This window comes from Xiphophorus hellerii, chromosome 15, assembly GCF_003331165.1.
Source record: "Xiphophorus hellerii strain 12219 chromosome 15, Xiphophorus_hellerii-4.1, whole genome shotgun sequence".
Taxonomy (NCBI): domain Eukaryota; kingdom Metazoa; phylum Chordata; class Actinopteri; order Cyprinodontiformes; family Poeciliidae; genus Xiphophorus; species Xiphophorus hellerii.
In genome coordinates this window covers 17,700,826-17,712,207 of record NC_045686.1, presented here as the reverse complement: position 1 = coordinate 17,712,207, position 11,382 = coordinate 17,700,826, and the positions used below count along the sequence as shown (strand labels likewise).

Genomic DNA, 11,382 nt, shown 5'->3' with positions numbered 1-11,382 from the left:
GTCAAAGCTGATTGGCCTAGGGGATTTATTAAGATGGCGGCGCGCAGATGCAGCACAAATAAATAACAATAATTAAAAAAAAACAAAAAACATTACCTCATTTATTTATTTAAAAAAATATCAAATTCTCTTTCTGTTCGGTTGATTTTAAAGAAGAATAAAATATATTATAAAACCTAACTTTCTTAAAAGAAACCCGTCAGTCACCCAGAGTAACACCGAATTATCTTTGCATACGTAATTTTGACATATTTTATGCTAACACACTCCATACAAAATAATCCCACTATTAAACGCTGTTCTTTGCGTCGGAGGCGTCAAATTACGCAGTTTTATTGGAATACAATATCCATAAATAAAATAAAACACACAAAAAATAAGCTTCCTTCTAGTCGTATTGACATGGAAGATTTCCTCCAGTCAGCTATAGTTTAGCAAACAGAATAGGCTGTCTAGAGCTTACATGAGCTCAACCAGCTTTAGTTTTCCGCGTGGAAGTGTTTGTTACCTTCCTGCTACACATGTTAAGTTGTAGAAGGCAAGGCAAGGCAACTTTATTTATATAGCACCTTTCAGCCAAAGACAGTTCAAAGTGCTTGTACAAAGAAGTTAAAAACAACATACAACAGAATAAAAATAAACAAAATAAACATTACAAATTTGAATATAGTTAAATAAATAAAATAAAATAAAAATTTAAGAATAGGCAGCGTCAAATAAGAAGGTTTTTAACCTTGTTTTAAATAAACTCAAGGTAGGGGCAGTCTTACAGAGAGCAGGAAGCCTATTCCAGAGTGTTGGAGCATAAAAGCTAAAAGCTGCTTCACCGTGTTTAGTTCTGACTCTCGGAATAGTTAGTAGGTTTGATTCTGATGATCTTAAAGGTCTGAGTGGTATACAGGGTTGAAGAAGATCAGAAATGTAGTCTGGGTTTCTATTATGAAGTGCTTTGTAAACTATTAAGGAGATTTTAAATTCTATTCTTCGAGCAACAGGCAGCCAGTGAAGAGATTTTAGAACTGGACTGATATGCTGATCTCTTTTTGTTTTAGTTAGGACTCTTGCAGCAGCATTCTGCAGAAGCTGGAGCTGTCTTATTGCTTTTTTTTGATAATCCAGTAAAAATTCCATTGCAGTAATCGAGTCTACTAAAAACAAAGGCATGAACTAATTTTTCAGAGTCTTGTGGGGACATGAGTCGTGTAATTTTAGCAATATTTTTTAGATGGTAGTATGATGTTTTTATGATAGATTTGATGTGGTTATTAAAGTTCATATCAGGATCCATGATCACCCCCAGATTCTTGGCTTCGTCAGAACATTTTAATCCAATGGACTGAAGGTGGGTGATTATATTTAATCTATGCTCTTTTGGCCCAAACACTAATATTTCAGTTTTATTTTTATTTAGTAGGAGGAAATTTTGGCCCATCCAGACATTAATCTGCTCAATACATTTAGTGAGTATTTGAACCTGACTGTAATCTCCTGGTGAAAGACTAATGTACAGCTGTGTGTCATCGGCACCATAGAAGGTTTTTGGGCTTCGACCAACGACCTTGTTAAGACGAGTTCTGTTTCTGTGCTGTCTTATCACACAGGAAGTCACATAAATATTCTCCAAAAGTTGAAGGTGTTCTATTAAGACAATGTTTAGAAAAGGAAAAGGCTACCTCTAAAAGTAACCATCAAACAGCACAGAAAATAATTTAGAATTCATCCAAACTTTTTAGTAGAGTAGTATTAAAATTGAGTGTAAATAAATACTTTTTTAAAATTAATATCAGCTGCTCTGCAGCTGCTGCCTTGTTTAATGAAACTAAATACAGTATTGTTGATTGTCTGTGTTTTTCTAAAACTTCACCAGGCATCAGTCATGTATTTTACTTGTAACCCCCAATGACATGTTTCAGGTAGGCACAGACACCGACCCAGCCAGTGTGTGCTTGTGGGCCCCATTTTGTTTTCGCTCAGGCTAGTTGTACTAAAGGGGCTTTGGATCCCAATGGAGCTTTTGTAAAGGACAACACATGTTTTCTAAATGCAACCCATGCCAGCAAAGCAAGTTGGGTGCCTTAAGTAAGATATAGCTTGGTCTCAAATAGTTATTATAACAAAAATTATTTGATGGTTTTACACTTATAGTGCTTATATGGATCAAAATGTTTTCCTAATGTTGTTTTGGTTCAACCCTCTTAACATGAGGTTACCACACAACACACAAGGGTTAGAAATAACTTTATCTCTTAATCTAAAATAATGCAACTCTGGTTGCTTCGTGCAGACTTTTTGCAGGTACAAAATGGTGCCATCTAATGAAAGTGTTTCGTAATGAACGTGCTAATTTGTAGAACCACGGGAAAACAATCAATGACTTAAAGGTTATTTTTTATATCTTACTTAAAGTTTACTTATAGTTTACTCCACTAAATATTACCTATAAGATCACTTTGTTCTATTTTGGTTTAATCTGGGATGCTACTCATATCCCAGATTCAGTCCATGTTCAAACTTATATGTGTCCCATACATAAATGCTTCTCATTGTGTAATTTGTTGGACTGGAGTGTTGGACTGAAAAGTAGTTCGTATGATGAGCTCAGCAGACGTGCAGTTCCACTAGGTGTTTGCTATTGCTGCTGCTAATCTGAAGGATTTGAGTGGGGAAGCTGCAACTCCAAGGTGGAGCTGTGGGTAAATAGGCGGTCCGTCGTAAGATCAAGTGTGTAGGTGCCACCAAATGGTTGCCACTGGAAATGCAACACTCCAGGATGTTTTTGATGAGGAAATAACATTATATAAAACTCAAAAAGTCAATTTTGCATAATACCTCTTGTTTAAGTTAAAGCCAGGAAAATGTAATGCAAGTTACTGATATCACAATGCACCCATGTTGATATACACAGAGGTATGTGATTCTGGGAGTAAAGGAGCCGAACAGGCTTACAAAGATTTAGTTCATTGCATGTAAATCCAGTCACTAAAATCAAACACAAGTTGCATTTTTAGTCATTTGTACATGTTTAATATACAGGGGATTACACAACAGTACAGAATAAACATGATTGATAATGTCTTGATATCTGGGTTTTGGTGTGACTTGCATGGGTAAAGTTATGACCAGGTTAACTGGGCTGCTGGGACATTTATGTGGAGCAAATTTCACCAAAATGAGTCTAATCTCTGATGCTTTCAGGGAACCGTTAGATGAAAACATTATCGCTATTTGCACTGAAGAGTCAGTAATGTGCAGAAACATCCAAGCTGTCTCCAGCTGTTTGATGCTGGGTGTTTGTATGTCAGGATTTGCTTCTCTCCATTTACGCTAAGGTCACAATGTTCTGTTCACAGCACTGAAAGCCTCTGCACCGTATTGAGCGCTGCACTAAAAGAGCAGGCACTGTTTGAATTAGCATCTTCCAGCGAGAGGCAGACACAGTTCATTTAAGGTAAACTGCACCACATCCACCTGCTGGGCTGTTTGGAAAGGCTGCTCAGTTTAGACTAAATTTAATACAGTATATAGGAGCCGGAATCTTTCTAACAAATCAGTGAAAATATTTTCCTCAAGCAGGGGCATAATTCAGCAGTAAATGTAAATCTATCTCATTATCCACTTACTGGATTAATGGTTCAAAGTTGAAGGTTAAAGCTTTTACTGAGCTGCTGCAAATACTAATTTGCTCACTACCATTTCATAATAATAATAAAAAAAAAAAGATTAAGCACTTCAGAGAGAACCTTATTTAATGCTTAAGCAAATGTTTGCAGTTCTCAAGAGAAAACAAGTGGCCCCCTATGCCATACACATATGGACTGATAGACATGTAGGAAGCTGAGATAAAGAACTCAATTTCAACCCAAATAGGACAGTCACTTGGGCTAAAAGTCCACTGAAGGATTAGGTAGAGAGTCCAGTCTACCTGAAACAATCCCATGGCTGCTACCACAGCCACCGTACTTCGATAGAAACCGTGACTCTTCCCAGGGTGGTGATCGGGGGATATGATATCATTGGCCGGTGTCACTGTATTTGTTCGGCCCAGGAGCACTACAATGGTCAAGCAGCTGGTAACCGTGACAATGATCAAGGGCAGCAGGTGGCACAGCAGCATGATGAGGTATTTGTACACACAGTTGAGGATGGGACAGTAATTCTCATCACACTGAAAGAAATCCGTAGGGCATCCTCCTCTGTTTTCCGTCGCGTTTTCCACGGATCCTCGAAAAGCAATGGCAAACATCGGGAGACTGAGGAGGGCGGAGAGCGTCACGCAAACTCCACTCAACGTCCACGCAGATGAGATGCTGTCCAGGCAAATCGGGAGGCTGCCCCTGTGGTCGACGTCTCTCAGCTTCTGGTAGCGGAAGATGCAGATGACGACGGTGAAGAGGATGCTGGCTATTTCACCAAAGGTAGTCATGAACTTAAGCAAGCGACACCACCAGGCACCGGTAGTGGTGAAAACAGTGTCAAGTATGATAACATGATAGACATTTATGCTGACAATTTCCTCTAGGTTGAATGAAGCGAGTCCCAGTAGAAAGAGCTCAAAGGATTTTATGTGGGACACTCTGGTCTGGAAGATGAAAAGGATGAGGAAGATGTTACCTACAAGTCCTACGCATGAAACAAACATTCTCAGGCCCAGGAGGTCGACAGAAAGGTGAGACATTGCTCAAAGTGTGCCGGATCCAACAAAATCTATCTTTTTGTCTGTGCTCTTCTCAAAGAAACGAGGCGATGAACTATCTTTCCTGCAAGAAGCAAAGTCATGAAATTAATTTCGTCACAACCTTGTTATCCAGTTCTCAAAGAGGGCAGGAATCTAGGTTGGTGATTGGCTGTGTTGATTATGAAGGCAGGGAAACAAGAGGCAGTTGGAAACACCAGAAGGCTGGGAGTAATTAAAGTCTTACCTCTGAGCTTTTCAACACTTCATCTAGAGACCAATGTCTGACTTTAGAGAGCAGCATGTTTTTTCAACTAACTAGTCTTTAAAAAAAAAACTTGTTTATAGCACTTGACATTTTCTGCTACCTTGACATTTCTCGTAAAAGTGACATAATACTTTACATGACAAAACATCCCCTATATATATATATATATATATATATATATATATTACACTTTTAACCTATCAAAAAGTGAACATGTATTCTGTATTGCCCTGTGATACAGATGCCGCCTCTTCTGGTTGTATCCCACCTCCCACCCATGGACCATTTGGGATAGAAACTAGCCCCTCTACCAGTCTGCCTGGATAAAGCAGGTTTTAGAAATGGATGGATTCAGCTTAGTAGAAGCAGGTAATTCTTCCTAAATTTGTGGACCTTTTCAAATTGAAAGAACCTGTTCATTTTAAGTAGAAACATGAAACATTCTATGCTTCCTATAGGAATACAACACACACTTCCACTACGATATAATAGCTTGAACAGACAATAAGTTGTCCTGTGAGCTTGTAAGTTTTACTGAATAAAAGAGAATGGCAGTTTTACCGCACGTTCCCTTGTGTGTGCTGTTGTGAACAAACGGAGGAAGCACTTTAATGGGACAGGGGCTTCTGGACCCTTGGTGTTGGCGCAGGACCAGGTCATGTTCCAGCTTGTCTCTTTTTGCGTTTGGTACTGTCTTGTTAGTCTTCGTTTTCTTTAACCAAGCCCTGCATCCTGATTCAGCTTGATTGTGAATCCCAGAGAGCGCCTGTAACTAAGGAAAAGCTCCACACTGGCAGCAAGTTGGTAATCTGTGTGTGTTGCACAATGAGCCTGGACAGTGGAGGAAGTTGTAATCATTTTACCACAGATTTAAACAATGGACTGTTATAAAAACTTGATACTACAATGATAAACTAAAGTATCTGTTACTTTGTATCATGCTTTAGTGTCTTTTTTTCCCCCCTACCAAACATTTGATGGATTGTATTGACGGAAATGCCAACAGCCACCAGGTTGCTGCACAAATTGTTTCTAGGGCAGCAATCAAAAATTAATTTTGGGTGTTAATGTAAAAATTGAAACGCAGAGAAAATGTTCAGAGTTTTGTGCATTTAGGCAAAAAGATTCAAAATCCAGATAGCCTATTTGGCAAAGCTAAATCCACAAAATAGCATCCTAAAAATGGATAATTCCTTGACACTATTCAATATTTTTCATTTTCTCCGACTTAAACATTTACTGACAAATGGGAAATATGTACTTCTTTTTACATTGCTAATCTGAAGCAGAAGTTACACATGACATTTTCTAAGTATCTGTTGAAATATTTAATTTGGTCTGAAACTGCTATGCTGCCACGTACACTTTAATAAAAATGTTAATCTGGAAAGCCATTATTAAATACATAGTTTGCTATTCAGCCACTGTAGAAGAAGTCACTGACTGATGGAAGGATTACATTTTTAATGACCGACTAATGAAAATAAAGGATGTCTTTGACTCTTATGATTATTTCTTACCTTTGTGGAGGCCAGTAAATAGCTTACTGTTGATGTTATTTAGGATTGTGACACAGCGTTACAGAAAGGACATAAATCAAATATATGATTTATTTTAATTTCACCAAGACAAATTCTCATAAGCAGTCATATTTATAGATCATATTCTACAATAGCATACATAAATAAAAGCTTGAAGAAAACCCTCCATTATTTCCTCTTACCTAAATTTCAAGCAACAAACACCAAGATTACTAGACTATCCTCCAAAGTTATAGGCTGAATTGATTCTGAATCATCTTCTTTAGGAAGCAGCATCTCCAGATGAGGGAGCTCCTCGCTTTCTCCTAGTGAGTCCAGTCGTCTTATGAAGGATGCTCACTTTGGCTGCTTGGATCTCAGTTGCAAATTCAGAAGACAAATCGCAGATTGATTTTTGAAGTCTGTATCTTTCTTTAAACAGCTGATAAATAAAAATTAAAAAAAAAAACTGCAGTGCGGTCTCCTACAGTTGCACTCATTTAAATATAGGCCTGTGTAGTTTTCTTGCTTTGTGTCTTGACAAACAATGTATTACTCACACGAATAAGTCATAGTGAAAGTTGTAGTGATAAACTGTCTGTTAGCGCCGCTGATGGTCTCGGTAAACCAGAAGCTCACATGGTGTGCTGATGTTTATTCGTTAACGAGTTCCTAAAATGCTTGGGAAATCTATTGTTATCGATGGCACTGGTTTACAGCAAAAATGCACTGAGGTTGGGATTGATGTAACTCTCAGATCCAAGCTCTGTCTTGTGAGAAAATCATGTAATCATCCCAGTTATTTAGTATTGACCTTTGGTGATGTCAAGTCATGGAGGATACCAGTCATTTCTAAAACCTCACATCTGGTCTCTATGACTGGAAAGAAAAACGTTTTAATATTGCTATGTTTTCTAGTTCCCCTCTTTGAATTGAAATATTGGAACAAAAATAACTTTTTATTTATATATTTATATGCACCTGTTTGTATATGGATCTGATGCACTGACCTACCCTGAATAGGCTCACAAGGGACCCCTACGCTTGTAGGTTTTCGGGGTCTAAGCTGATGTAAAGTTGGCTTTCATTTCTGTTTGAGACACGCTGATGCCGCTGAGCTTCTTCATACCAAAAAAAAACAAAAAAACAATAAACTCCAATTATTGACACGGCGCATCCTTCCCAGAAACTAAAGAAGGAAACCTATAGGGTCCGATGATACACCCACCCGCCTGCGATGCCCCTTTAAAAACACACACCATGTTGCCATCACATGCTTCAGCTCGAGGAAAAAAAAAAAAAAAAAGTAGGATGTTGATGTTCTGGTTGTTGCAATATGAAACTCGCTTGTCACTTATATTTTAAAAGAAGCGCGTGAAGACCTTTTCTGTGGATTTCTGGGCTTCGCGCGGCAGGAAGCGGGACTCAGCCCACCCACCCAGCCTGCCAGCCAGCCGTGTTGTACCGCCGCCGCTGCTGCCGCTGCCGCTGCTAGTTGTTGTTCAGTAGCTGGTGCGCAAACTGAAAGCTGCGTGTTAATGCTAAGTGGCGGATATGAAGCGACGTGTGCCGACCTTCTTCGAAACGGGAACTCTTTAAAGGTTTTTTTTGTCGGGAGAGTGGACGGGATAACGCGTGAGGTGGTGGGGGGGGAAACACCAGCAGAGCTCGGCTCTGGAGGGGAAGAGAGAAAGAGACAGAGGGGAGGAAAAAAAAGGAGTGTTGCCTTCTCTTCTCTTCTCTCTTACGGGAACTCAGTTGCTGGCTCTTTTCAGCTGAGGCTGTCTCTCGAGTGGAGCTGCGAAACATCGCTGATATCTGAGCTAATTCCCTTTACCGGAGCTGCGTGGACAAACCAGTCGGATGAGGGTTACCTTTATGCATAAATAAGGTGTTTATTTATTTATTTATTTTTTCCTGACGCCTGCGAAAACAAGGAGAGGTAGTGGAGCCACATAAACCCACGTTCGGGTAAGTAGCGACTGCTCCACATTACCTTCCCTCTTTGGCTGGGCTGCTTTATTTATTTGTTTGCTTTATTCGCCAGGATAAGGGTTGCGCGGCCAATCTTGTGTATTTTCCTAAACAGTGATCGCAAGGGCAGATAATATCCAGGATGATGGAGCAGATTCCCAGGGAGCAGAATTGTTGCACAATCGGGAGTTGAAGGCGTTTGTTATCAATCTACCCCCTTCCGCCCCCACCTACCCTCTGCTGCCACTTCCAGCACCAGCACAAGTGAAAGCAATAATAGTACCGCTGGATCCCCGGGGGGGGGGGGGGAAAGGGAGTCCAACAAGGTCAACTACTGGGACCCCAGCTTCTCTGACTGATGTTTGGATCACCTGAAAGGATGCATGGCGTGTTTCCAGTTTTAATGTGTGTCTCTGCTTGTTGTTTGGGGGGTGGGGTGTGTGGGCTGGTGGTGGGAAAGTATTGACGTGGATAGGCGGTGCACGTTCACGTGGGATTGAAACTTTATGGTGCGTATAGAATGGTTTGTATAGAAGTATTGAACTTTTTCACATTTTGCCCCTCTCCAACCACATACCTCAGCGTGTTTTATTGAGGTTTTTATATGGTAGACCAACATAAAAATGGTGAAGTGGAAGGAAAATGATTCATTCGTTTCCTTCACAAATGAAATTGGACAAAAAAAAAAAATGATTTGTGTGTCAGAGACTCAGAGTGGTGGGAGAAAAAAAAGTGTTTGCTCCCTTTCAGAGTTCTTTTTGCTTTTGGGCTTCTGTCGCTCTTAAACGTTTCACATCCTTAAAGAAATTTTAAATATAAACACAAGGAGAAACACGAAACAGTTATCAAATGATGTGATTGTGATGTAATTAAGAGGAAAAACTAAAAGTAATTCAGAGGCAGACATGCCGGTGTGGATCAGGTCATTGTCCTGTAATGATCTGGAAATGAAACTCGTGGTTCCAGCAATAACTTTTTCTCGAATTGTGAGTAACGGGTGGAGACTTGAGTTACAACATCCCACCAATGTTTTGATGGAAAACGAGACCTTGCACGGGAATCTCTGGAATACACATATTTGAAAACATTACGGCTCATTTGGTTAATAACAAAAACAACCCAAACCTGTTCCGAGGTAAATCAACCACTTTCATCGAGACCCAAAAACTATCAGTAAGTGTTCAGCTCAATTTGGAGTTGACAGAAATGAAAATAAAAACACAAAATATGTACCTTGTGTTAATTATTGCTTTTCTTGAAAACTGCATTATGGAAAACAAATACACTCTGTATCTTAGGGTGGAATTTGAAGCGACGCTAATGTTTTTGCATTGGCACTTTGTTGGTGGCATTTTCAGAGTGGGGTGTGCTCACCTGGTGTGACTCGCTTGGAGCCTTTAACGAGCTATTGTGAATCCACTGAACAAAAACCGGAGTAGCTGGATGCTGATTTAGCTCTCTTTGCTCAGGTGAATGAAGAGGCTTCATAAATGCCAGAGCAATTAGCCCACATTTTTAGTTTGTCTGTTCTGCCAGTGAGCTTATATAAACGGGTTGTGCTGTTACGAGAGATGACAGATAAAACCTCCGGGGGCCTCGGCTGATTCTCGGCACCGAGCGCAGAAAGTGATGTGTGGAGTTATTCCTTTTGATCACTTCGTTTTCTTTCCGGACTAAAACCGAGATGTGACCCAAGAGCTCTTTATGAGATCAGTCAAATCTAAACAGCGCAAGACTACGTCTGCTGGTGTTCCCACTCTTTAGTCCTGCAAGAAAAATGCTTTGTCTGGTTTTTGTTGGCTGTTCCCTTTTGTGCAGTGACCACAGCAAATCGTCTGCCTCTCTCTCACTCCATCTCTGTCCTCCGTCGAGCACAACCAGCTTCTTTTTAATAAAGCGAATTTAAAAATAGCATAAAAAGGAGTACAAATAAAACATATGAAACAGAAAAATCTGTAGATAGAGTGGAGTATGCACATTTTCACTCCATGAATCTCCCAGGTCTTTGAAAGCTCACATGTGAGGGTCACACTGGCTTGATTTGCGATTGATTATATGGCTATAAATCAGAGTGGGGTTCGTCTTTGCAGGTGTTTGACCCAGTTGTTTTGTTGCAGAGGGTAAGGAATGGAACTGAGGGGCAGAACTTGCAAAAACTTAGCAAAGGCCCAAGAATCGAGCCCTGCGGGATCCCTTGAATGGCTTAATACGGTCACATTAATATTCTATCCTTAATCATTACATCCATAAACTTTCTCTGCAGCTACATTTTCAACCTGCTTTGTTAATTATGTCTGGCTTTCTCAGACATAATTAGGGAAAACAGAGTTGAAGTCCAAGGTACGGTTTGGTCTCAAACTGGGATAACAGCCAATGTGACTTTGCAAAACTCCAGTCAACTTTCAGTTTGTAAGCAGAACTGTGTGACTGAATAAAAGGTTTAGTCTCGGTAAAGAAAGCTGGCAAGTGAATTATGGGAGAGAAAAGTAGAGAGAGAAAAAACATAGTTTAGGCTGATTGTGGACTTTTTAATTCAATTTTTTTGACTGATGTTGGGACATTTGAACATTTAACTACTGTAGGATGCCAAGACACATTTTGAGAAACAAAATGATTTTTGTGGAGCTGTTTAGGTCAGAGACGTACAGAACTTATAATCAACAGGCTTTGAAATTTCTTTTTGAACTGATTGTTGCTTAAGCTGTTCAGCTGCTCAGGATTACATATAGAAAATTGTGATGTGGGGGATAATGTATTTGATATGACGGCAATCTGCTTATTGCATAAATGCAATTTAATGCGATGTCAAATTATTCTCCTAATTTCCAAGTAGTTTAAATTGTAGATGATTAGGCGAGATTTTGACTGTCTCATTATTTTTATTTTAAAGTACAAACTAATACCAGAAGCATTTATGCTCCTTTTTTTATACACTGGAACAGCATTGT

General features: G+C 39.6%; 2 protein-coding genes across 2 annotated transcripts in view; one reads left to right on the top strand and one right to left on the bottom strand.

Moving 5' to 3' along the window:
• Positions 1–3,745: 3,745 nt before the first annotated feature.
• Positions 3,746–4,683, bottom strand: ora6 (olfactory receptor class A related 6). Its single transcript, XM_032586098.1, has one exon. The coding sequence runs from the start codon at positions 4,673–4,675 to the stop codon at positions 3,746–3,748; it is 930 nt and encodes a 309-aa protein (XP_032441989.1). The 5' UTR covers positions 4,676–4,683.
• Positions 4,684–7,757: 3,074 nt separating this feature from the next.
• LOC116734261 (bromo adjacent homology domain-containing 1 protein) overlaps positions 7,758–11,382 on the top strand; it is a 43,524-nt gene continuing 39,899 nt past the window's right edge. Inside the window, exon 1 of the mRNA XM_032585543.1 lies at positions 7,758–8,431. The gene's annotated coding sequence lies outside the window, so the exon portion shown is untranslated. The remainder of the gene's footprint in view (positions 8,432–11,382) is intronic.